General features: G+C 39.3%; 1 protein-coding gene across 2 annotated transcripts; it reads left to right on the plus strand.

Annotated features, from left to right (window-relative positions):
- LOC144664338 (multidrug resistance-associated protein 1-like) lies at positions 1–27,553 on the plus strand. Of its 2 annotated transcripts, XM_078525434.1 has the most exons (28): positions 1–81; positions 1,568–1,873; positions 2,954–3,056; positions 3,235–3,296; positions 4,755–4,883; positions 5,320–5,547; positions 9,398–9,578; positions 10,157–10,411; positions 11,463–11,528; positions 12,743–12,880; positions 14,053–14,193; positions 14,506–14,593; positions 15,141–15,213; positions 15,321–15,447; positions 16,248–16,424; positions 17,081–17,248; positions 17,473–17,556; positions 18,704–18,797; positions 18,936–19,147; positions 19,842–20,354; positions 21,223–21,422; positions 21,714–21,840; positions 22,359–22,460; positions 23,142–23,288; positions 23,447–23,605; positions 23,981–24,147; positions 24,750–24,944; positions 26,038–27,553. In XM_078525434.1, the coding sequence occupies exons 2-28, from the start codon at positions 1,611–1,613 to the stop codon at positions 26,144–26,146; spliced, it is 4,308 nt and encodes a 1,435-aa protein (XP_078381560.1). In that variant the 5' UTR covers positions 1–81; positions 1,568–1,610; the 3' UTR covers positions 26,147–27,553. The 2 variants fall into 2 exon arrangements, with proteins under 2 accessions (XP_078381560.1, XP_078381561.1); XM_078525435.1 differs by lacking the exon at positions 11,463–11,528.
- The last annotated feature ends 211 nt before the right edge of the window (positions 27,554–27,764 follow it).

Consider the following 27,764-nt stretch of genomic DNA (forward strand, 5'->3'; position numbering starts at 1 on the left):
CGAGGTTGGCGATCGCGTTTGAAGATCAGAGGTGTGAAAATGGCCGCCGGACAAACAAAGAGAGAATAATAAAGAAAGCAGGTGAGATTATTTCTGATCTCGAATTAGATGCGAGCCTCGTCCTTTGCACAGTTTCGGTGCAAAGTACATTAAGCATACAGCATTTCTGACCAGAAACAGTCCAAATCTATGCTCTGTACCAGACGCATATAGGTCGTTTAGCCGAGCTGACAGCTCAGTGTGCTGTCTTCAGGTTTTCCAGTCGCGTTTTTACGCACACGCTTAATTTTTAATCATCGAATAAATGTTACCGGGAGTTGTTCGTATTCAGGTCGATTTCATTGGTTCACTTGGCAATTGTGTTGAGGAGACGAACCGCGTAACGAGATGTGTGACCAGCAACTGAGCAAGCAATAATGGCGTGACTTTTTACAGACATTGTTTGCCACGATCGCGTGTTTATTTTTTTTTATTTTTGGATCTTTTGTCAATGGATGAAACCAAGAAAGATTTAATACTGCTCGACGTTTCGGAGTCATCTTGACTACATTATCAAGAGACTTGTACAGTATGCAAATAAGGAACGCTACAAAAAAGCATGAACAACCTAAACGAACACCTTAGCGCGGATGGAATCCGTTTGCACGTTAAGTGTTAGCTTACGCATGCGAATGTACAACATTTCTTTCACGAGGCAATCAAATTTGCCGCTACATTTTGTGATGACGCGAAATTGTTCGATGAAGCGTTCAGGTATTTCGCAATTGTGTTGCAGGTTGTAATGTTTGTAAATTGATGATGCCTTACAACCTGCAACGCAATTGCGAAATACCTGAACGCTTCATTTAGCTCTCAATTGCTATTCCGTTCTGAATAGAGCTTTACATCAACTCGAGAAATGAAATACAATCATACTGCAGTTACTGGCTAAATCTTGGCTCACTATTTCCTATTTTAGTGTATACTAAAACAGTGGACAGCGTTGTTGGCTCGCACTGATTGGATATTCAAACATGGGATATCCTTTGCTATTCACCCCCTTGCAAATATTAAACTCCTTAGTAAAAACTGTAATCGTTGACAGAAGCAAATGAGTTAAAAAGTACTCATTGTTGGGTCATATTATTTCACTGTTTCAGTACATGTATATACTAAAACAACTTTTCACCTCAGTATTTTCTGAGCCACAAAGTGGTGAGGTATATCCACCACTAGCCACATCCACGTCAGTGAATAGTTGTAAAAAAATAGATAAGCCTTAAATCAAGCTCATCGTTGTTCTTAATGAGCCTCAAAGTTCAGAACATAACCTATCGCCTACACAAAAATGTAAGTAAAAGTCATGCAGTGACAAAACAGAAACAATTTGAATAACATGATCTAAAATTACAATTGACTTTTATAATACAAAATACTAGTAAAACAAGTACATTTAAAGGGTAAAAATTGTAGTTATAGTTACATGTAGAGGATGGTGAGGAATGTGTGGAGTATTATGATTTTGATGCTGTAGTAACGATAATTATTGAGTGCTTTATTTATTATAATTTTCTTTCGTGACTTTCAGAGGACCAGGATAACCCTACGCTGTAGCTGTAATCCATGCAGTAATGGCTGAAGAGAAGAGAAAGTTGGTGGTAATAGCAGTTAGTGATCATAAACCAAATGAGGAAGATGATCTTGAGTCGCAGCAGGCTGTTGACACTGCTCCAGATCTCTCAGCTCAGCTGTCTGTAACACACGGAGAGAAGTTTGAGGTGCTTGGGAGGGATGTGGACTGGTGGCTTTATGTGAAACATATCAACAGTGGAGAGAAAGGTTACATCCCTAGCACATGTGTGGTGCCACTGAAAGATGATTTAACCAATGAAGAGTAAGTTTAGAATGGTATTTGCTGATCCCAAGGGGGGGGGGGGGTCCTCAGGATTTTAAGTGATGGGGATGATCAAATGGGGGCAAAAATCAAGACCCAAAAAATCCCTAGGGCTTCCAACAAAACCCCCAAAAAGTCCCTAGACCTAAAATTAACTCCTAAAAAAATCCCATGCTGAATTTCTGACCCTTGAATTTTCAGAAAAAGGGGAATGAGGGGGGTATAAAAGGAGGGTTTAACACAACGAAAAACATTAGAGTATGTTCGATGGTACCTACTTTATTTACAGAACTACAGAGCCAAGGGACTTGTAACTACGAAATCCTAAGATTGTTTTAATACCAAAAAAAATACAGTCAAACCCCTATTAAGCGGCCACCCATTAAGCGGCCACCCCCTATTAAGCGGCCAGATACTAAAGTCCCGAAAACATTGTCAGTATAATACTGTAAATATAACCCCTTTTAAGCGGCCACCCCTATTAAGCAGCCGCCACCACCTTTCTGCCGTCCCGACAAGCTTTCTTCTATTGTTTTTACCTCTATTTAGCGGCCAATGAGAAATGTAATATACAATATTTAAATTAATTTTCAACAAGCTCAGACGGTGACGGCCGATAAAATCATTCAAACACAGGTTTATTGTCGTCTTCCTGTGATTCCGTTATTCCTTTTCACCTCATTTTGTATTGAAATAAGGTAACCTTTTAAAAAGACCTTATGCTAATTTCTGACAAACCCCTATTAAGCGGCCAACCTCTATTAAGCGGCCAGTTGCCATTTCCCTGAAGGTTGCCGCTTAATAGGGGTTCTTCTGTACTTACAGTAAAACAAGCCACCCAAAATATACTTGCCAAATTATCAGTCCCAAAAAAATCCTGGAATAAAAAAATTCATCATTTTTTTTTTTGTTCACCCCCCTCACTTGGAATCCTGAGTGCCCCCCCCCCCCCCCCCCCCCCCCCCCGGGGTGGGGATTTCCTGGAAACATCTGTTGCTCTGTTGCTTAAGGTGCCAGTTATTTTGATCTGAACAAGTAGCTAAACACAGTTGCACTAATCTCGTGACTGTCTATTTGAAGGGAAAATGAAATAGATAAGGGATCAGATTTGACAGCAGCCCTGGTGAATACATCAGTTGATTTAAAGTTCTTTCCTGATGCACCAGTGGAAGCAGAAACCAGAGTGAGTTTTCATGTTTGCCTTTAAATAATGAATGAATGAATGAATGAACGAATGATAAAAAAATGAATGAATGAATGAATGAAATGATTTTCGACTATAAAGTCACCTACAACTATAGGTGAACATTGTAATTGTTGTTAAAAATAATATTTATATGTATGTCTGTTCTCTTTAATAGAAACCCTGTCCTGAAGATTCTGCAAATATTCTCTCCCGGTTGTCATTTTTCTGGCTCAGCAGGTATTTGGATTTTCCATCCCTTATGATTTTCTAAAATAATTAATGTTGGTTTTCACTAGTGATGGAGTCAGAGTCATAGTTTTAATCAGAAGCACAGAGGGTTAAAGGGACTATGTCACGGCTAAGTTATCTTATGTTATTAAATTTTGCCAAATATTCGCTATGAAACTAAATGTTTGCAAAGAAATTAATTCTTTGATACTAAATGACAAAACCATAGCTTCCTTGCAGCTAAATGTGTCTCCCGGGCGTCATAAATTAAAGTTACAAGCAGACAAGATTAACTTTGAAAACTGTTCCGCCGGACCATATTTCAAAAGCCCACATCGCAATCCGTTTCAATCTTCGACACTTTTGGCAAATCCGTACCTTCTTTTGCATTTGGTGTGTTATTTAAATATTTCTTCACTGTTTTAAGAGGTTATTTTATACATTTAAACAAATTTGATGGTCATTTCCTTAATGCCTAAGTTTGGCTAAAATCCGTGACACGGTCCCTTTAAGATCTAGTGGCAATCAAACCAACTGAGTAGTAAGGAGTTTCTGATTCCACTTATGGCTCTGTCGCTTATGATCTATAGTGAAAACTAGCTTGTTGGAGTCACAAGCAGAAAGGAAGTACACTGAAAGGCCTGAGAACTAGCATTGTGATTGGTTTGTTTTTCCGCATCTGCTTGCGACCCCAACAATCCAGTTTTCACTGGATTATAAGTGACATAGTCATAAGCAGAATCAGAAGAAAATGGAAACAACTCCAATACCCGATTCCCTCTATAGCGCGCGCCCGACTCAGCAACGTGCATCGTTGCTGAGTCTCGCGTATGGTTTGATGAATACAACTACCGTGATTCCCTGCAGGTGCGCGCTATAGAGGGAATCGGGTATTCTGTTGAGCTTATGACTTTGCTTATGACTCCCTTTTTTTATTCTCACTAGGTCATAAGCATTCTCTTTACCCATCTAAAATTGTAATCTTTTCAATTCTCCCTGGTTCTTGTCTGCAAGCTTTAAGGCGGGGTGGCCTAATGGCAAGCTTGCTCAACTCCGGGTTGAATGGCCCAGATTCGAGGCCTGGCCGGTGTACTGCTCCGTTGTGTTCTTGGGCAAGACACTGTACTCTCACAGTGCCTCTCTCCACCCAGGTGTATAAATGGGTACCTGCGAATTGTGCTACTGGGGGGTAACCCTGTGATGGACTATCATCCCATCCAGGGGGGAGTAGAAAAATCCTAAGTTGCTTAATGCTACAGAAAACAGGATAGGCTCTGCCTGTATGGGCCACTTGGTTTAGACACAGACTTTAACTTCCTTAATTACCTGCAGGTTCCTGTCTTTACACTGAGATGAGTTGCTGTAGAAATGTGCCTGTTATTGATGGTTTAGAAGTTAATAAAATGAAATGAACTTTTATTAAAAGAAGTTGTTAGCTATTTTTCAATAATGATCTTCTCTTTGTAGGCTGATTTTTACTGGTTTCAAGAGGCCATTATTGGATGCAGATTTGTGGGCTCTTAATAAAAGTAACAGGTCATCGACGATTGTTCCACCATTTATTAAAAAGTGGAAGGAGGTTGAAAATTCTATAAGGTGATAAGATTTTTTGTAGTAAAATTACTAGGATCTTATTAAATTAGGTAATTATATAAAATTATATAAAAAATTTCTTCTTGGAGGAACTCTCTATTATCATTAGTGGGTCTCAGTTACAGCGAAGATATATTAGTGTCATCACCTATTTCAATTAATGTGCCAACCAGAGAATTATTGGCTGGTGAAACAAAGGGTTCTTTTGTTTAACTTGTTAGACATTTAAATAACAAACATAACGTTTGTAAACATAAATCTTCGCAATACCGATTATTGTGAGACCTGGGAACCCATTCACAGTGTAGTTTTTAGGGGCTCTATATATGATGTCTCTATTTAATATGACAAGTCAAGATTGCTTGTCGATCTCCTTCTGTTGATTACAAGAAAGAGCACTGCTAAATTGACAAACTATTGTTCCTTTTGTTTGATGTAGAGACACAGCAAGATCTCCAACTGTAGAACCTATTGACAACGAGAAAGCTGAACTAAAGGCAGATGATAATGGTGACGAGGAGGTCAAGTTTTCTTCAGAGAATCAGAAAAAGAAGAAACCTTCCCTATCAAGAATCATGTTTACACTCTTCTGGGATAAATTTCTGTTGGCGGTTTTCTTTAAACTGATCAATGATTGCATCCAGTTTGTACAACCGGAGCTGTTAAGGTAATGGTATTAATTAATTTGCATCGGTTTTTATCAAGTTAAGGAAATTCTCAGTTAACAGCAGTTAAATTCTTTAAGGTGCCATACAGTGGAACCCTGTTAATCTACGATGAGCGCCAAAAGTTAACAGTTGGTTGAAATGAATACTTATTTTCTGCCTCCTCCACAGGCTTTTCCAAGGCCGTGCGGGTTTTGGCCTTGGAGAGAGGCAGGGGTTTTGAGCGAGCGCGAAGCGCGAGTAGGGAGATTGGGAGCGAGCGCGAAGCGCGAGCGGTGGGTGATGGGAAGGGGGAAAAATACACTTCCTGTGTATCCCTTCGCCCTCGCTTTCCTCAATGATTAACTAACATTTCTCCCAACGATCGCGAGCGACTGGGGACGAGGCAGACTTATTTTAACATTTCCATTTCTCCACTTAAAATCTGGTGCAGCTTTTAAACCACTCCCCCTTTTCAATGTTGCACACAAACAAGGCAAGTCTTGCAGATAGCACAACCAACATTGTTTCGGGGGTAGGGGGTAATATTGAAGAAGTGATCGGTAAAATTTGTCTAAGGTACTCAAAAAGTGCCCAGCGTCTCACCACTTTTGGCGCTCAATGTAATTACTTGCAGGTCACAAAAATCAAGGATCAATAACAAATAAATGCTGTTTTTTCAAGAGTGTACCAACTGCGAAGAAACCGCACACAAATGTGCTCTATCAATGGTTCGCTCTCCAGCAGTTGTTCATTATGTTGTGGTGTCCCCCAGGGAACGATTTTAGGGCCTATTTCTATTATATATAAACGATCTTCCGAATTGTCTCTAAAATTGTGTGCCAAGGATGTACGCAGATGACACCCACCTTACATACGCGAGTGACAACACAGACAATATTCAGTTACGCCTAAACCAAGATCTAGAAAACGTTCACAACTGGCTGAGAGCAAACAAACTTACTCTAAATATGACTAAAACCGAGTTTATACTTATTGGATCTAGGCAGAGGCTAAGTAATCTTACAGGTTCCCCGAAAGTTGCAATAAATGATTTTCAAGTTAGCCAGGTCAAGTCTGCAAAATCACTTGGAGTGATGGATCGACGACAGACTTGATTGGAGTAGTCATATCGAGAAACTAACAAAGAAAATTGCTTCTGGGATTGAGGCCTTAAAACGAGTAAGGCACCTGGTTCCTCAAGCAACCTTACACCTAATATACAGAGCTTTAATACAGCCGCATTTCGACTACTGCAGTACTGTACTTTGCAAAACAAGCTACAAAAGCTACAGAATAGAGCAGTCCGTGTTTTGACCTTCTCTAACTATGACGCCTACGCTGGTGATTTATTTGAAATTCTAGGATGGAAAAATCTAGCTCGCCAGCAGCAAATTCAAAGAGCCACGATGGTTTACAGGTCTCTGCACGGGTTGGATCCAGACTACCTATCATCTAAATTTGAAAAACGAGAAACCGCGTACAACCTAAGGGACTCTGAAAACAAACTCAATGTTCCATTACCTCGCACTAACTATTACAAAAACAGCTTTACGTACAGTGGCGCCATCTTGTGGAACAGTCTTCCCAATAACGTAAGACAAGCAGAGTCCCTTGGGCAATTTAAAAAACTAATTGAACGAGTACTCTAGGGCACGGCATTCGTGGAAAGCAGCTTTTTATATTTGTACATATATTTTTATATTTCCCTTTTTTTTTTTTTTTTTTTTTTTTATTTTTTTTTTTTTTTTTTAGTTTAATTTTTTTTTTTAAATAAAGATTATCCATCCTCCTCCTCCATTTGCAACTGTAAAAAAAAGGGCGTCGCCAAAAAAAATGGAAAAAAAGGAAAAACCAAACCTAAAGCCTCGGTCTCGTATGGCAGTCAAGGCATTTGATTTTTATGAAACTTTGCACTGAAAATCCGACCAAGAGCAGGTTAGCTTTCCAGTGTACTTGAAGAGTGGTTGCTATGCTTTTGTAAATAAGGAATCTGTCATTATGCACAAAGCAAGCAAGCCTGGAAAATTGTGATCTACGACGGTTCTCTCAAACTGTAGTTTGGTAATGCACCCCCCGGGGGGGGGACTCCCATATGAAACGGACGGGGATGCTCGTCGGAAATTTTGAAAAGAACCCCTAAAAGAGACCAATCTGGGTGTGGCTCAAGCCTTTCTTGACCCCTAAAAGATACCAAAAAACTAAGAATGGAGTTTATATTTGTATATTTCTTCGTGTGTAACCCTAAACGAGACCATTTTGGCTAAAAATATTGGCGTTTTGGGCGTTTTTTCCCGGAACACCCTAAGCGAGACCAAAAGTCCGAAATTTACACCCCTAAGCGAGACGACGAGCATCCCCGTCACTTTCATATGCGAGTCCCCCCCCCGGGAATGCACCTTCTACGCGTTATAATTCAAAGGTTCTTCTTCTGAAGAATGCTAAGACAAGGGCTCCAGTTGTAAAAGCCCACCTCACTGTAGCTGCCTCCTACGTAATAAACTGTTGTTGTGGTTAAACGTCAATGACAATTTTAACCACCCAAGGACTCGAGACATTGTTTTAGAAGTCAGCATCCCCATGGCAGAAAAAGCGTTAACACAAATGACTTTCAAGGGTGTGGCAACACAATACTGTGCAGAAAAGGTGACTGGGGGTTTCAGGTGAAAGAACTTTGAAAAAGCAAGTCAGTCATTACCATGTGGTACCACTTCCCTGTGTTGCTCAGGACACAGTGAACATTTCTTGTGAAGGGGACTGGAGCTTGCTGTACTGCACGACTTCGCCTACTGAAAATGCCTGCCTTTGTGCTAACGAGGGTATGTGGGGCCCTTTCAATGGCAAGCTAAGGCTTTAAAGCTGTCAGTAGCACCATTGTATGTTGTGGTGGAATGGCGGAATTGAAGACGCTATCAAAGTCCGTGCTCAGAGCTTTGAGTTGGGTCTAATGTGCGAATCTAGACTGCAAGGGTGCCCATGGTCAGGCAGATAGCGGCAGCCCATTGTTTTCTTTGATATGTGGGCATCCAGAGGCTTTGCGGAGATGCAAGACAAAAATGAACAACAGTGCAATTAGCTTTGACCACTGCCATTGCCTTTGAGTTTGGTTGCAAGCGCTTCCAATGTACACGGTGTTAGTTTCATCTTTTATTTAATGTATTTCATCAAGACGGAAACCAGGAGCTTTAAAAATCATGGGTAAGGCCTTTATCAACTGTGATGCGCTTTCCATTGTGGGTCACAGACCACGACGAACCGATAGTTCCAATGGGTTCGATGCGCCTGTTTGGTGCGGCTTGTATGGCCCAAGGCAGAGTGCAAGGTGACACTTTTGTTGCACAAACGCGTTGGAAACGCGTGCAATCGGTTTTCCTATTGGGGGAAAGTCGACAAAACGCCATTCTGGACGTTTTGGCGCGATTAAATTCGATGCGCCCATTTGTTGGACCTTGTATGGCCCAAGGCGGTGTGCAAGGTGACAGTTTTGGGACATCATACACTAGACGTCATGCACTGGATCAACTCTTCAGGTCTCACTTTGGCGTGTTGATTGTTGTAAGCCAGGTCAAGGAAGTTAGTTCCAGAAAACTAAACCCATAGTGTTTGTGAAGATATTGCCGTACGCTTTTTGCGCGGACAGGTACGAAGAGGATTAAGTTAAGTAGTTTAAATGTTATCGTTTTGTCAAATACAGAATGGGAAATGAAATGACTGGGTGCTCTAAGTCGACAGGTACGAGTTACATGCATGCTGCCACAACTACATGTACTGCCAAGATAGTGCACCAGCTATCACTAATAGAGTGAGTTAATACAGAAGGTGTATTTATGGCAAGAAGAGCCTCCTCTTAATTTGTTTATTATTATTTTGTAGATTGTTGATTGAACACGTAGAAGATAAAGACGATCTTGACGTATGGCGAGGGTATGTTTACGGCATCAGCATGTTTGTGGTGGCTTTAGTTCAGTCTGTTGCCCTTCAGCAGTATTTTCGCGTGATTTTCAGTCTTGGAATGAAAGTGAGAGCAGCTGTTATAGGAATGGTGTATTCAAAGGTATGGAATCGTATATACATATTTATTTTTGCAAAGCAGCGTGTTTATCGAGCTATATAAAAATAGTGATGTTTAATTTGTTATTAACCAATTCCATAAGCTTTTGAACAATCGGCTTATTTTATTGTATGTACGATTTTTCCTGATTTTTAAAAACATTCTACAAAGCCTCTGTGAAAAAAAAACTTCAAATAATGTTTTTTGTTTAAACTTACTCAAATTTACAAATTCCAACACTTAATCTACCTGTGTGGACTTCCAAAGGCGTTTTTTAATTTTAATTAAAAAAATGAACCTCAATCAGCAGCTTTATGTACTGCTTCATGATTCGTTTTGAAGAGTTTCCTTTGTTTCTCAAGTTATTCCGTTGGGCAAGATTTTGACGAAAATAATAATCTATTTGGCAAAACTAAAGCAAAAACAAATTTAAACTACACCTATTTTTTTCATACTTAATTCATCAAGGTAGGTCAATAGCAGTAATGAAAGCACTGAAGAACTATCGGGCTTTACTGATTGCAACACTTGAAACAGGCTGTCAGTCATAACTTCTTGTCTTGAACTATTATTTTTATCAGGCTCTTCTCCTGAATAACAACTCACGAAAAGAATCTACAGCTGGAGAAATGGTGAACTTGATGTCAGTGGATGCACAGCGACTCATGGACCTTCTTACCTATGTGAATGTCTTGTGGTCAGGTCCGCTCCAAATCGTTATCGCGTTGTATTTCTTGTACAATACAATGGGGGTGTCCATTTTGGCTGGTGTTGGAGTCATGGTGCTCTTCATTCCGTCAAATCTGTTAATCAGCCGATTTTTAAGAAAACTTCAGGCAAGGACGATTTTTGGCATACATGAGTAAAATAATGTTAATTAAGCAGACAGCGCATATCTGGCGAAGGTACATTACATGTAACTGTTGTGCATACTGGTTCGAAATTATCATTCCTTCAAAATTATGTTATTAAATCAGCCAATTTTTAAGAAAACTTCAGGCAAGGACGTTTCCTGCATGCATGAGTAAAATAGTGAAGTATATACATTTGTTAATTAAGCAGACAGTGAGTTTACAGTGCCTATCTGGTGAGGAACTCAAATGCAGTGCACGGTGGTTCGAAGTATGTTTACTAGCTGTGTTTTGGCCAGCCAGATAGATATGTCATGAAACATTGTCGGATACAAGCGTTTAATCTTTATAATAAAATTCAGTGATTGTGAAGGTATTCATTCGTGTAACTTTGCATCGATCGATCGATCGACTGATCAATCTATCAGTCAATCATTATCAAGATATTAACATAATGTACATATACGTGGTAAAGATGTACAGCAGTGAAGTTTTAAACCAAACATTTTCAAGGTTAATCGTATCTATAACAATATTCTCGATTTTGATTGGTTCTGCGCGCGCCTATTTGTCGCGTAATTCGCGCGAGATCACGTGGGCGTCCAATCTACGCCATTCGCGCGTCAATCACGCGCATATAAATGGGTTCTTTCTTGCTGTTTTCCCACTGTTTGTACAACCAGTTGAATTTACCATTGACTTTTTCAAACTAAAATAGATTCTCAAAGACTTCCTAACCTCGAATTTTGTTATTGATACGATTAATTAGTAATTGGACCTCGTGTCGTACAATTCAGAGAGTAATCGTGCTCGTAATTTTAAATCGGCCTCGCGCTGCGCGCTCGGCCGATTTTGAAATTACTCGCCCGATTACTCCCTGAATTGTACTCCACTCAGTCCAATTACTATTACTAATTAACATATATTTTTGTACCGTGAAAATTATATTTCATACTGTGCTGAAGGCTTTGGCTTATACGATATATGATGAAAACGAGTTCATTCAGTGTGCAATTCATTTAAATACTCTTTCTAGGTTAAACAAATGGGTGCTAAAGACTTGCGTATCAAGATGATCAATGAGATTCTAAATGGAATCAAGGTACGCTATTTTAGGACATTCACGAGGCCTAATATTAAAAAGAAACTCTTAGTGATTTAGACGCAGGGAGAGGTTTGAATAACGTTATGCACTACTTCAGTGAAACTAACACTTGACAGACCTGTCAATTCCCATGGTCCGACAACAAAACTTCTTCAACTCAGGCTTTATCTTTGGATAAAATTCTGTAATACGACTCATGCAAAATTTGATACCAAAAGGACCGGACAGCGAACTAGAATACTCCTAATTTTCTTTTTTTTTTATTCTCAGTGGACCAGTATTTACAAAAATTAGAAACGATTAAAAGGGTCAACTTTGTTTTGTCTTAGTTTTCACTACCTCGCACATCAATTTTGCCTGCTGTAAGTCTTTCCAGCTTTATCCTACTTTACAATTAAAGGGACTATGTCACGGGTTTTACCATATTTTCGAACAGCCAAAATTTATATTTGTGTCGCAGGAAACCTAAAAATAATAGTCCATTTTTATTAAAAATTGCTTTATTACAGCACTGAAACTGTTAACGTGCATATTTGGCTGCGGATTGCTTTGATGGAAACGAATTGTAACTTGAAAAGTAAGGCTTACTTTTTTAAGTTGATTCCGTGCGTCTTCAAAAAATCGATATTTATAGCCCTTGCTTGATTTCTATCCACTAACTAAGGTTATATCTTCCTTTAGATGTTCAAAGGTAATGTTTTCTATGAGTTAAGTTGCTTACCACTAATTTAGACCAAAAATCGGCAAATTCTCCGTGACATAGCTCCTTTAAACCTTCTTGGCAAAAATTAGATTGTTTCAAATTTTCGAGAATACAGGAAAAATAAATCACAAAAATTTGTGTTTTTGAAATAACAAAACAAAATTACCCCGCGAGAGAAAATTTTAAAATTTTTACTTACCTGTGGCTAGTTTGCTATGATGGGGGGGGGGGGGGGCTTTAGAATGTAGGATTGGGGGGCTTATGTAGGAAGTGACCACCATCTCCCTCTGGCGGATCTTTTAAACTGAAGCTGCTTAATAATGTTCCACGTAGTAAAGATGATTTTGGTAGATAATTTTGCAGTAAAGATGGTAGATTACAGTAATCAGATGATGGTTTCTTTAGATACCAGTGAAGATAGTTGATACAGTTGATTCCTGCGTTATAAATTTTACTTGACAGACAGTGCGTTCACCAAAAGTTCTGTACATGTTAAATCTCTCCGCAGGTCCTCAAACTTTATGCATGGGAAACGTCGTTTATGAAAATGGTCTCCAAACATCGTAAAAAGGAGTTGCGACACATTAAAAATGCTTCTTACCTCGATTCAATATTTAACTTTACGTATATTTGTGCACCTTTTATGGTAAGTAGAAAAAATGTATTTTTTGTTTTTGAAAACTAGCTATGGTATATTGAATTCCTGAGTTTTGATTGCTTTACAGGCCATGGTATATGAGCTATATACCATGGACGGCAAATATAGTTGGTAAACGCGTCCGCAAGGAGAGCTGGGGAGCCTTAAATAATGCAATTTTTTGGGTATTTTTTTTTTTTTATAAAACAATTATTCCACTCGCAGTTGTTGGATATGTGATAGTTATATCATCGCATATCCAACGCACGCTCATGGAATAATTGTTAAATTTAAACTAAGAAAATCGTGATGGTGACAGAAGCTTAAATATCTCGTTTTAATTATATTAACGTACTTAATTCGTACAATTTTATTCCGTTTGAATTGAGAAGACAAAAAGTCATTAAACGCCTAACTGCCGCTCAACCAGACACTCAAGAGAAACGTGCTTTACAAAATGTACGCTGGTAAAACGTGGTGAAAAGTAGCAGGAATGCTACTTCAACTACACAGCAGAACAAGTGGTGCTTAGTAAATTTGATTAACACTGCTTGGACCAAATATTTTTGTGAATATGTGGTGCTCATAAGAAGGACAGAGTAATATAAAAAGCGGTAATTGGAAAATATGTGCTTCATGTTTCATTCGATATTGGTTTTAAGAAAAACTCACTTCACCTTTTTTGATGTGTTATTTAACAACTATTCACCGAAGTGGAGGTGGCTAGTGGTGGATATTTACCGAGCCATGAAGCGGCGAGGTAAATGTCCACCACTAGCCACCGACACTGAGGTGAATAGTTGTTTTAGTATATACTAAAACAGTGAGATAATATAACCCGAAAGGATAGTTTTTGACTAGTTTATTCTTGTAAAGATTACAATTTTCTCGCGCGTGTTGCTCGAAGGTGAATAGCAAAGGATATTCGGAGTTTGAGTAGCCAATCAGCATACGCCAAAAACGCTTTCCACTGTTTTAGTATATACCAAATATAAATACTTGTGTGTATATGAAACTGTTGGCGTGTTTTTTCTTGAAAATTTTACATATGGACGAATTTCGACAATAGAATACAAACACATTAATTATTACTGTACTTAATTTTTCAAAATCTATATTTCTATTTACATTTCTTGAGGGGATGGATGCTAAGGTGATGTTTGTATAATTTGCTGTCACAGGTGTCATTAGCTACCTTCGCCATCTATGTACTCATTGGTAATGAACTAACGGCCTCCAAAGCATTTGTTGCGATTTCACTCTTCAATATTCTACGCTTTCCACTTGTCGCGCTTCCAAACGTGATTATAAGCCTGATTCAGGTAATAAATATTGAAAAATTATTAAATATTTTGTGTTTCGTGCACATTCCAGGCAAACAAATTTGCACAATACCATTGGTTACACGAGTGGCCCAGAAACTTTCATGTGGAGTGACTAAGCTAAAAAAGTTAATCTCAGTTTAATACAGCGTTTGCAATTTTCGTTTTAACAATTGACGTTCTGAGGGGACCTGTGAAAAGCGACTTAACGGCCACTTTTAGATGCACCAGTTCATAAAGGAAAGACTTTTTACGGCTTTTGCTCAAAACATGACATCATATTAAAATGGTTTTATCTTTTCTGCTTTTTAGGCCCAAGTTTCGCTAAAGCGTTTGACAGACTTTCTAAGCTTACAAGAATTAGATCCAGATAATGTAGAGAAGTCTATTCCAGACCACAGTGAGTTTTGACAACTTAAGGACCTAACAGTCATTTTGAATAATCCAATATTAATTAATATTAATCCAATATTAATTAATGATGTCATCATGGCAATTAGTACATGTTGTATTTCAAATCATGTGGAGCAGTTACGGCCAGGATTGAAGACAATGTGGGTGACAGGGAGAGGGACGGCAGCTTTGGTTGGCGTTACAAAGTCTTCATCAGTTAGTTCAACTTAACGGATACATAATTCTGTCGAATGTTATGTATCTCTACTAAGGCTGCATTAATGCTGGGTATACTTGGCGTGGACTGGGTTGGAGACTGTAAGATTTCCATATTCTCCAAGACCTCAAACCTCAAAGTATATGAACGGCTAATAGAAATGGCTGGGTGCAATCTTACACCATCCAGGAGAGCAGCAATACTCTTGGTTTCTTAATGTTAAAGTAACCGAGCGTGAAAAGCTGGCACTGATTAGTAACCTGACTCGTCGAATCTCCTTTACTGGAACAGGCTTTGACCTATAATAAATTGATTTTCTTTTCTAAACAATTTGTAGTCAGTACACAAGCAATTCATATTGAGAATGGAGCATTTAGCTGGGACGCAAATGGCAAACCTACACTGACAGAGTGAGTGTTCTTTAATGATTTAACTCCTTATGTTTTTCGACCTTGTTGTGTAAACTGTTGCTTTATCAGAATTTCTTTTGCTTTCTTTTTTACCGTTTACCTTTCAGTATCAATGTAAATATTTCTAGTGGTTCACTGGTCGCAGTTGTTGGTCAGGTTGGATGTGGAAAATCTACACTGCTTTCTGCTCTCCTTGGGGAAACTGAAAAACTTGATGGAAAGGTCTATGTTAAGGTGCACGAAAAAGTATTGAAAATCTTTACTTTACCAATAGTGGATGATAAAGATTTAGGATTGTTAATGTTTTTTTTAGCATGGATTTGCCAAGTTTGCTTTGACAGGCTAATTAAGTACCTCTGGGTTATTAACAGTTTGAGATGATGATGACATTTTTTTTTTTTTTTTCAAAAATATGCATAGATATTTGGGTTAGTGTAAGAGGAGGTTAAAAAGGAGAGTGGCCTAATAGTTTACGCTATGCCTTTCGGACTGTGTAATTAACCTACGCACAGTTTTGAGTGGCTATGCTGGTTTACTTAGTAGTGTCGGTTGTCCTTATTTAATATCTTGATCTTCCTAAGAGAAGGAATAGTTTCAACAGCTGCCAGTGTTGAAAAGACTCCTAATAGTTATATTTGTGCAAGTAAGCCGACGTTCCAAATGAGTGGCTATGCTGGATTTAAGGCCCTTAGCAGTGATCTGTTGTCCCTATTTAATTTTAGCGCTTAGGTAAATTACCATTGTAAGTTATATTGAAGAAATTATAATAGTGCAGCAGTTGCTATTCTTTTGAGGGCTAAGGGCATTGTTCCTGCTGTTTTTTCTATTGTACCTTCGATGGATAGCGAGTCATTCATGTGAGGCCTTGCAAGACCTGCTACCCGACCCACTTTTGTCTTTGACAGAGGACCTCTTTATTAAGTGGACTTGAACATAGCCATGTACATAACTATTATTCATAAGCATTATTCCGAATTTTTCTTGGTATGTTTTTGTGGAGCATAAATCACCTTGTTTTTTTTGTTTTCTTTCAGGGTTCTGTAGCATATGTACCTCAAATAGCTTGGATTCAGAACGCTACTCTAAGGGAAAACATTCTGTTTGGAAGGTCATTTGATTCCAAGCGTTATGCTAAAGCGATTCACACTTGTGCTCTCCAACCGGATCTGGATATCTTACCAGGAGGAGATCTAACAGAAATTGGTGAAAAGGTAAAAAAAGTAAAATGTTGTATATAACGGCACAGCTCAGGAGTTCTTAAGTGACATCACAACCTCCTATGGGCTAGACATTTAAGGTGGTAGTTGACATGAGATGTTTTTACGGGCTGCTCATGTTAGAAATGCTTACTTTTTGTCCTAAAAATGGAAATTGTGGCGTTTGAGTGAATTCCAATTAACCGGAAATTAAAAATTTCTGCGGCACTAGAGCAGTGGGGTCTGGGGCTAGCCCAGTCGAAGTGAGCATGTGCACGAGGAAGGGCTATATATGATTATCACGCGGGAAATCATTCTAGCCGGCCCCTCGTTTTAAGCTTACATGTATGTTATGTTTAATTTTTGGACATTTAATTTTAAATAAATGTGTTGTTCTTCATTGTCATACACGTTTGGTATTGTGTAGCCTCGTAGGATGGGCTAGAAAAAACCCCACTGGGGTTTTCTCTGGCAGGTTTTTTTCTAGCTCCGTCTGACAGTAGTAACTGTTAACTGTCGCTCAGCTCTTTATCATGTTACGTATTGCTTTCTTGAAGTTTTAGTATAACGTATTGTTATAGTCCAGTTGCTCGGCCGAAACTGCCAAAATAAACCTTATGGTTTTGTCTACTGCGATGGTGGAGTTGAAATGTCTTATTTGCTTTCTCCAGGGCATAAACCTTAGTGGTGGACAGAAACAGCGAGTGAGCTTGGCACGTTCTGTGTATTTTAATGCTGACATCTACTTGTTGGATGATCCGCTCAGTGCTGTGGACTCACATGTTGGAAAACACATATTTGACAAAGTCATAGGACCAAGAGGAAAACTTAGAAAGAAGGCAAGTTTGTACAATAGCGCATTTAGTTTTTTTTTTCTGGAATCGCTACATGATAAAATGTTACGTAATAGAACGAAGACGCTAACAATGTTTAACTTCACGACGTACACTTTTGGAACTCAGATATTGAAGGTAACATTTCTTTACATGTTGCAGCTTTTAGGAATACTGTTTATGGTAATTTATATTTTAACCAATTATTTCGATGGCGTTTTTGTTACTAGACACGTGTCCTTGTGACCCACGGTATTGCCTTTCTTCCGCAAGTTGATCAGATTATTGTTTTTCAAGATGGCAGAATATCAGAGGTTTGTTATCGTCTTCTACTGTAGATATAATATTGAAGTTCTTAATAACAGTTTCACGTCTCATACCACCATATCACAGTAAAAGACATTTATGTCTGTTTTAGAGATTTATGCAATATTTATTGGCTGTCCTGTGCACCAATCGATGGAAGACATTTAGCAAGTTGCATTATTGTGACCAAGATAGTTTTTTGCTTTGATTAAATTTGCGTAATTTATGGATTCACTACTCTAAATTTGTATCTATAATGGTTATTTCAAGCAGCAAGTACCTTAAGGGCTTTTTCGGTTGTTAATTTGTAGTTCGATAAGGTTAAACAGCCATTATAGTTGACAGTGTGTGGTTTACTTGTTTAATATCATAGGTGACAATACTCCATGGCGCGAACAGGAAATGCGGAGAGAGCGGAAGAGGGTCCGGAAGCCTGCCGCCCAGCCGCAGCCGCGAACGATGACCGTCAACGACCAGACGCCACAAATCGCACGAGCGGAGAGCGCCACCGCCGACGCACCAAGCGACACGCAGACGGCCCGAACGCGGGCCGCAGACACACTGCGAACGAGCAAAAGATGCCAACCAGCCGGAGCGCGAGCAAACCACCCCAGAGGCCCCGCCGCGGAGACACACGTCCGATTACCAAACTAATTACACAAAACAATTACACTGTTGTAGAAAAAACGCTATTTAAAACCCTTCGATAAATGAATAACTTTAAACTGTTAAATTTATTATCCAACGTTTTGGAAAATAAATTTATCTTATACTGCACGTAAAGGGAAATATGTTGCATTTTGGTCCACCCGGTGGTAAAATTGTGACTTAGCGCCTTTGTGTATATATACACGGAATACGTACCAACATGAAGGTATAAGCAGACTGAAGTCAGACGATTTTTCAAAACCAAAAGGGCAGAATTTGATTAAGCCTGCCAGACTCTTTTGATACAAAAAACAAAAACTCGTCCTTACCAACTCACTGTAAAACTGGTTTTATAGCTGAAGTGCACTAGTAGAGTAATTTTGACTGTTTTTGATTTTACTATTTTGGGTTTTACTGTTTTGCAAGTTTGTTTTTTGTCTTTTGGCTTTTCAAAGTCATTCTTATGATCGTGCCTTTAACTAAAATTATCAATTTTATTTACATCAGGTTGGCACTTATAAGGAACTAGTGAAGAACAAGGGCGCTTTTGCAGAGTTTCTGAAAACGTATGCGACAGAGGAACAAGCAAAGCTTGAATATGGTTGGCTATAGTCTATTGTTCTTTGCATGTAGAGCAAAATGTTTGTTGCGGAATTTAAATGTTCAATGTTAAAAAAAATTAAAAAGCAATTGGTGTGACATTAAGTACCTGTTTGCATTTACTGATTTTCATAAACAGCCGAGGATCCGGTACCAGAGGCAATTATGGAAGACATTGATGACGTTGATGGAGGGTCCAGTGCAAGGCAAAGCACTGAAATGCCACACAACAAACGAGAAGATAGTATATCAGTTGTAACAGGTGATACTGCAGACCTTGATTGCCAGTTTACAAGACCTGATCAGGAAGGTGACAAGATGATTGAAGAAGAGAAATCCCAAACTGGAAATGTAACTACGTAGCATCATATACTTAATATTGAAGTAGTTTTCAATTGAGCGTAAGTTTTAACTAGCCAAATAAGATAAGATAAGATAAGATAAGAAACTAATTATTTAAGTGTCAAAGCCTTATAGCCTGGAAAATAAAACCATACTAATTAGGTTTGGATTCACTTTTGGTTGCTAAAAACTAAAAGCTACACTAATAGTAATATAAATCCAAGGTAAAAATATATATACTTTACGTCATATGAAAAATGCTTATTTAAATATCTAACAGTTGTTAAATAGTTAGACAAAATTTTTCTTTTGCTATTCTGACCACTCTGAACCAAAAGCGCCAATGCAGTGGCCTCATTTAAGGAAGTTTTAATTGGATGACCGTGGTTTTTGAATGAGTTCCTTTCCCGTTTATCTCAAAAATAAGTTCGACTGCGTGATAAATTGTTGACGCACATTTGGATTTGGCAATTGTACAGCTTTATACGCTTATACATACTTTTGCAACTATGTAAAGCAATATGCACTTTCTGGATTTACCCGAGCCAAATATGGCGTAATATTTTAGAAGAGACTACAATACTGTGTGAGACTGAAGGTCTGCCCTAACCAAATAGCAAATTTTGTATAGAGTATCAGTTGCATTCTAATCTGTGTGAACTTTGTGCATGTTCTCTACCTTGAATTTCTTTTGTTATTGCAGGTTAAACTTTCCGTGTTTTGGGAATATGCCAAGTCTCTCACAGTTCCGTTCTCCGTTTGTATCATTTGTTTCTTCCTCTTCTCCGAAGCCGCTTCTGTCTCGTCAGGAATTTGGCTCGCCAAGTGGAGCTCCACAGACGTGGCCTCAAACAAAGAGCGTGATCTGTTTCTTGGTGTTTATGGCGGCCTGGGCTTGTCGCAGGGTCTCTTCGTGCTTATGGCATACTTGTCTATGGCGGAGGGATCACGAACTGCATCGCGACACCTCCATCACAGATTGCTTGTCAACATCATGCACTCTCCCATGTCATTCTTTGAGACCACCCCCCAAGGGAGGATCATGAACCGCTTTTCCAAGGATATTAGTGGCATTGATGGCATGGTGCCGATGTGTCTCAACCAATTCCTGAGAACCTTTTTGAATGTCATTGGTATAATGTTTGCGATATGTTTTGTCACACCCATCTTTCTGGCAGTCATCATTCCTGTGGGAGCCTTGTATCTTGTTGTACAGGTATGAAAAGGCTTTAATAGCCTGGATTCAGCTATACAAACGTTTATTCGCAAGTTCAGTCATTTTCTCGCTTGAGCTCGTTTGAAATTCCTGAAAAGTGCACAATGATGGCAATGTCCTACCGTGACCATGGTAGTGGCGATACGGGTAGCGATACGGCCCATCAGACCGGAGCTTATCAGGGCTCAGTAGCATGAAGGGACTAGGAGTATTTCTTCCCCCTGGATGGGATTCTAGCCAATTGCAGAGTTACTCCCCAGCATTAAATTCGCCCGTACCCATTTGTACTTCAGGGTGGAAAGGGGCACTGTGAGAGTAAAGCGTCTTGCCAAAGAACTCAAGACAATGACCTTAGCAAAGGGTAGAACCTGGACGGGTCGACTAAGAGTCCAGAGTCCAGCGCACTATCCTTTAGGATAGTAGCGATACTCGGTGGCCTTAACGTTACCATGCTGGACTACTGATCGAGTGGTCTAGCTAACTATGTTGTGTCCTTGGGCAAGGCACGTCGCTCGTCATGCTTGTATCCACACAAAATCATAAGTGAATTCTTGCGATCTGTTATACTGTAGAATTACTACGATATTCTCACTTACCACCCCATTGCCGCACTGTTTCACCCTATAGCTACCATCCTATCCATTTCCATGCAACCTATCCTATACCATCTCATCCCGTCCCGTCCCATCGCGTCCCGTCCTGCAACATCCCATCCCGTCGCATCTCATACCACCCCACCCACCCCACCATCCCATCCAGACAGTAGTAATGCTACGCTTCATGATTTGGAATCTGCAGTTATTTAAGCGCCTTATTGCTTAGCCATTTAACGTTATGCTTGTTTAAACTTTTTTGTGATACTTTCCAGAGAATCTATGTGGCAAGCTCGCGCCAGCTCAAGCGCATTGAATCAGTCAGCCGCTCACCAATATACAACAATTTCCTGGAGACTATCAATGGCACGACCACCATCCGGGCATTTGCACAACAGCAACGCTTTATCCGTGGAAACTATTTCTTAGTGGATGAAAACCAAGTAGCTTACTACCCTTCAGTAATGGCTAACAGGTAAAGCATCTTTTGTAAGAATAAATTGTATTGTGACCTTACAGTTGGCGTGTTGAACCGAACGGTCCGTGTTCGAGCGCTGGCCGAGTCGTAATGTTAGGTTTTTTGGCAAGACGCTGTTCTCTCAGTCACACAACTTCTCTTCAACCAATAGTAGAAGGGAAACGGACTAAAGAGTAACGACTGTCGTGACAGATTAACCTGCGGTGTCAGGTATAACAGCGGACAGGCAGAGTTGCATTTTTTAGTTGTTCCTTGGTATCTCACCAGATCGCTTTGTCCCTTTTACAGGTGGCTGGCTGTACATCTCGAGTTTGTTGGCAACTTGATGATATTGTTTGCTGCTTTGTTTGCTGTTGTTAACCGCGATTCTTTGGCAAGTGGTCTTGTTGGTTTATCCATCACATACGCTCTGCGGGTAGGTTTGTCAGCCATCAGTTTAATGTTGCGAGGGAAGTTATCGGGTAAACTTTTTTTTTTATGTTGAAACCACTCGTACAGTCAGACATAAGAAGGGTAAGAGTAATAAAACTTTATTTATCCACGTAATCACATTCATCAATTGATGGTCTTCCAGAGATCCGTGCTCTAATATAATTAAAAAAATTGAATTAATAAATAAATAATGAGATTAAATATGTGATATATATATATAATATTTAACAATTCTTTTAAAACTATTAAGGGCTTTCGATTCTTTGACTTCCGCAGGAAGTGCATTCCATGCTACTACTCCGTTATAGGCGAGGCTCCTTTTAAGAAACTCAGTGTTGGGTTTTGGAACACATAGGTTTATATGGCAGCCTCTAGTTTCATAGTGATGAGTCTCTCTAACTGAAGTGAAGTTTCGTGCCAACGAGTTTGGGGCTAGATTTTTGACAATTTTATACATAGTTGTTACTTTTTGTTACTTCGTTTGTTTGTTTTGTAACCAAGGTAACCTCAACACTCAGTTGGATGGTACGAATGACTAGCGAGGTTGAGACGAACATTGTATCCGTGGAGCGAGTAAAGGAATATTCAGAAACACCTACAGAGGTATACATAGAATTCGAACCCTTGATATTAGTTTTATACATTATCGGGTTTAACAATATATTCTGTCGAGGACGGCTCTTTAAGAAAGAGAGCGATATACGCGAAAACCGAGCAAGTAAATGTTACACAAGACTCTAATTTTACGCTACTTGTCTTGATTTGAAGCGCCACATATAATGGTGACTTACTACACCTTGCAAGTTTTTGCGATATCATAGGAAAATCTTCGATGTCTTTGAGTTATTGTCGGTATTCTTCGGAAGACCTCGGATGATATTTGTTAATCATAGTGAGACTCAGCAACTTTGTAAGTTGTCTTCAATTTTTGGAGCGCATTAGATGTTTTTTTTTATCTATGAGAGTCTTTTGGTGATCTTCGAAAATCTTCGGAAGCCGAGTCGATGCTGTCGATGACCTTCGGTGGTCTTCGTTACTTTAGAGGACGCAGTGAAGTGATATCGTTTCAGCCAGTTTGGATTTCATTAACGGCGTCATCACATTGATATCCACTCGTAATATGTAACTGGGAGATTGAACCAGCTTGCTTTATGTGGGGTCTGGGTCGAGAAACAGAGAGTTGTTAGACAACTGAGTGTTGGTAGTATCAAGTACAAAGCAACCACGTATATTGATGTAAAAATGCCCTTTTTACACAAATAAAAAAGACGTCGCTTTTTCCAGGCTGAGTGGATCATTCCAGACAATCGTCCCCCAGATGGCTGGCCTGATGCAGGGAACATTGTAATAGAAGAGTTTGACTTGAAATACAGAGAAGGATTACCTCTTGTACTGAAACAGATCAACTGTGATATTAAACCAGGAGAAAAGGTGATTTGAGTAAAATATTATCGGTTATGCAATGTACGTATACAGACTCATCACTTTGTGGTTTATTCTTACTGTTTATCGCAGCCATTTGTACCCTTTTACAGCATGCAATGTTTTTTTTTTGTGCTGACTGCTTTATGTCTATTCCACGTTTTCAGGTTGGCATCGTGGGTCGCACAGGAGCTGGCAAGTCAACGCTTACCTTAGCTTTGTTTCGTATTCTTGAGAGAGCTGGCGGACGGATTGTCGTTGATGGTGTTGATATCGCTAAGATTGGACTCCAGGATCTGCGATCACGGCTCACTATCATTCCACAGGTAAGGAACACAATGAAATAACCGCAAGCAAGTATAGCGTGCACAGACTGTTTTTGGTTCAAACCAACCTGGCTTCTGTCATAAGAAGTCACGATTAACATCAAACGTAAAAAAAAAAAAAACATGGGAATGTTCACTCGTGTTATCGTGTAAAGAGTTCTGAAAAGAATTTCGCAAGCCCGAAAAAGAACGAGGGTGGTTTTATTAATTGGAAGTGTCGTCAGTGAGATAAAATAATTATGAATTGCGAACTCAAAAAAAAGTGTAGGCTATTTTTTTTATACAAATGCACCAGCGATGTTGTTGTCACAAAGTTGGAACATAACTCCCTGTTCCTTCTGTGCTTTTTTTATAAGCAAAGTTTCTACTCTGTAGGATCCGGTATTGTTCTCTGGAACCCTCCGTCTCAATTTGGATCCGTTTGACAGTCATACAGACGAGGAGTTGTGGAAGATTCTTGAAATGAGTCACTTAAAGAACTTTGTGTCAGGGCTGGAAGAAGGCCTATTATACCCAGTGAGCGAAGGAGGAGAAAATTTAAGGTAACAAGAAAAAATAACCCCAGTAAGGAAAAACAAAAATCTTCTTTCCATTTTTATTGTCGGTCGAGATTTCCACACATTAAAGTCTACAATAGATTCCGAGTATTTACTTTTGCGATTCAAATGTAAGATGGGTCTTTTATCCTGTTTTTTTTTTTTCCAATCTTCCTCACCGCCCCCTCTCAAAAAATTAAACGCACTTTTAAAACTGCAATAACGTTGTCATATTAAAATGAACAATGACAAAGACAAGTAGGAATTAATAACCTTAATCATGATAGATTGCTGCATTTATAGGAAACACACGCTTTCGTAGCTGTATAGAAATTAATCGTGTCATACGCTTGAAATAAATTGATTAACGTGTATTTAAAACCGTTTCTTCAGGTGAATTTTGAAGATATCTTTACAGTACCTAATTAACTCTCAGTTGCCTTTTATATTTGATTTTTTTTTCTATGACGACGTTTGTAAATTAGGTGTATACTACGAAATGCTTGATAAGCCTTGGTGAAGTGGAGGAAACGACTGCCGATTCCAAAGTTACTCAGTAACTTACAACTCCATAGCATCGATAAAATTATTATTATTTTTTTTTACAGTGTTGGTCAGCGACAGTTGGTGTGTTTAGCGCGTGCGCTGCTCCGAAAAAGTAAGATCTTGGTTCTGGACGAAGCCACGGCCGCGGTGGACCTGGAAACTGATGAACTCATTCAACAAACGATTCGGCGTGAGTTCGCTGACCGCACAGTGTTCACCATCGCTCACAGGCTCAATACTATTATGGACTACACCAGGTATAGCTAATTCAAATTCTTTTTATATGACTTTTACAGAAGAAAGGACAATCTGCGTTTCTGTGTTCATTGTACTGCAAAGGATGAAAGGATTATAACTTAACGAAGAAAACTTCTCAATCTGTTGCCCCCGGGGGGGGGGGGGGTACTCCATATAATGGCCTATACGGAGAGGCTCCGCCCGAAAGGGGTACCTTTTTCAGGCTTCAGGTATATAAAAGGGTAGGGATTTCACAAGTTTAGGTATATGAAAGGGTATGTAAATCCGTCATTTAAGGTTTTAAAAGGGCCTTGAATTAAAATATTTCGAACGGACGCACTTTATGGTGAATTTTTTTAATTTATAAAGCGCAACATGAAAATGACAACAAAACGTCCTGTTCTAAGTCTATGCCATGTCTTTTAGGTATACGAAAGGGGTACCTTTTTTCAGTAAAAGGTATACGAAAGGGGTACAATTTCTGTGAAAATGGTATATAAAAGGGTAAGGGGTAAGAGCTTGGGGCGGAGCCTCCCCGTATAAAACTTTTTTGAGTGCCCCCCCGGGGTCTGTTGCTTATCACCTTTTGTCTTTTTCTAATTCACTGTTTACTCATGACATGGCGGGGGGAAAAACAGGAGAAGTAGTTATTGTATTGACGGAATCAATCATTTTTCATTGGCTTTGAATTAAAGGAGCTATCACGAGATTTTAAGTCATGTGTTGCGATGTACGCAATAACTATCAAATTGACTGAAAACGCAATAATATTATACTAAGCAGGGACCGCGGAGACCATTTTAAAGTGGTAGGGCTAAAAAGCTGGCTGACAAGCAAGCATTACGGGGTCACTGTTGCGCCATTTATCGTGTAAAAACTCCGTAGCGGAGCTCACGCGCGCGCCGAAGGCGCACGCGAGTGGGGCATCGACAAGTAAGCAAATGGGGCGACGGGGCGGAGGATTATTTGGATTAAAATAATTCAATCTACGTTGTTGCTTCGTTCGACCATTTTAAAATTCTTCTGTGCAAAATATTGCAAGACAAGGGACACTATCTGGTTTGTATTTGTAGCTAATGAAAGAATTATGTTTAAATTCGTTTTTCTTTTCAGGATTATAGTACTTGACAGAGGTTTTATGATGGAGTTTGACACACCGCAAGCACTGCTGGCTCAACAAGGAATCTTCTATAACATGGCTCGTGACGCCGGGCTAGCTTGAAAAGCTGGACGCCTCATGATGATAACATGAAGGGTGGATAGTTCGGGTCAATACAAGTTTGACAAAGTTAACATAGCAAAGACAACTGGGTTTCATCGAGTGGTCACTGTTGTATGCATGCTATACCTGGAATGTTACAGACTGACCCAAATAATTGTTTAAAAGGTCACTCTAAACGTTTTCTTTTAGTATAACTTGTCTAGAAACGTGTTTTGAGGTTTGGTTTCTTGTTTGTTTGGCCTGGTTTGGCAACTGTTTAGTTTTGAAAGTCTAGTCTGAAAGTCAACTTTATATACTCCTTAACTCACAGAAAGTCGAGCCCCTCTTAAGGAGAAAACGTAGCGATTCCTCCAAAAGGTGTCCCGTTATTCCATCCCAAAGTACAGGTACTATTGTGTGTTTTTACAGATAGGTCTGTCAGTTCTGTTGAGATGACAAAGCGATTAGAACTTGGAAAACAAATGTACCCGACTTTGCGACCGAAATTCTTCAAACCGTATGAACGAAATACGCTAAAACTCGGCACAAACCTTTGCAATATCCTCTTCTAGCTGCAGATTTAAAAAGAATGAAAAACAAATCGACAAATTTTTCGCAATTTGAAATAACGTCATTTGTTTGATAGTTTCAAAAATTCGACTGAAAACCATCCATCTTTATTGACTGCATGCTAACATTTGACGTACATACACGATCTTTTTAACTTTTACACACAAGATTAAGGTGACATCAGACTCAAAACTGGCTGGTACTGGGTTAGTATTAGTATCACATATATGCGACGGTCAAGTCAGACGCAAAACACAACAGTTTTTAAAGGCAAAATAAAGATGTCGCTCGTTCAGGAAATCTACGGAGTGGATTTTCCTGTAAGTTGTTGTGAGTAAACTTCAACTGTTTGGCAGCGTTTTAGGGTAATTACAGAAAAATTCACCGGGGCATTTTCAAAATAATCGCATTTTATTTAAAAAAGAAGGCTTCTGAAATTCGCTCATAACTTAAACAAATCGCGTTTGATCGCCATAAAATTTATGATTTTATTTAATATAAGCATTATTCTTTCAGATTCTCAAACATCTAAGCAATCGCTTTACGTTTTCCCTTTTTAAAACGCGCTTAAAAAAGGGAACTGTCAGCCTCATAAATACCCGCGGGCCACCTTAAATTGCTGCAAATTTCACACCAACAGTAGGATAGCAGCTCTCGTAAGCTTGTAATTTTATTGGTCCTCTTGTGTAGCAGTTGCTATTGTTTTTGGGAGCTAGGGGTGTTGTTGCTGTTGTTTGTTCTGTTGTAGGGTAGCGAGCCATTTATGTTCGAGCAGGTGGCACATAGTGTTGCTGTGAATCCTTGAGCTTTGCACATGTATTATTTTACACTTTTAAAGCTATTGTATTAATTTTGTATTTGTTGTCTGGTTCTGTATTTGTCTTCAGGGACGGCGGAGCATTTTTCCAGGTGGGGGGGCTGACTAGTGACTTGAAGTGGGGGGGGGCTTAAAAGACTCTTCTCTTAGTAAGTCTTTAATTTTTCGGAAAAAGTGGGGGGCTTAAGCCCCCCCAGCCCCCCCGGCTCCGCCGTCCCTGGTCTTACAATCCATAACTGCACTCCCCCTCCC

This window comes from Oculina patagonica, chromosome 8, assembly GCF_052425735.1.
Source record: "Oculina patagonica isolate OP01 chromosome 8, crgOcupat, whole genome shotgun sequence".
NCBI classification, from domain to species: Eukaryota; Metazoa; Cnidaria; class Anthozoa; order Scleractinia; family Oculinidae; genus Oculina; species Oculina patagonica.

Bases quoted from the DNA above. Each gene is read 5' to 3' on its own strand.
- LOC144664338 (XM_078525434.1), top strand. From the start codon at position 1,611: ATGGCTGAAGAGAAGAGAAAGTTGGTGGTAATAGCAGTTAGTGATCAT. The intron at 15,448-16,247 runs GTGCACGAAAAA...GTTTTCTTTCAG, and splicing joins ATGGAAAGGTCTATGTTAAG to GGTTCTGTAGCATATGTACC. The intron at 18,798-18,935 runs GTTGGCTATAGT...TTTCATAAACAG, and splicing joins ACAAGCAAAGCTTGAATATG to CCGAGGATCCGGTACCAGAG.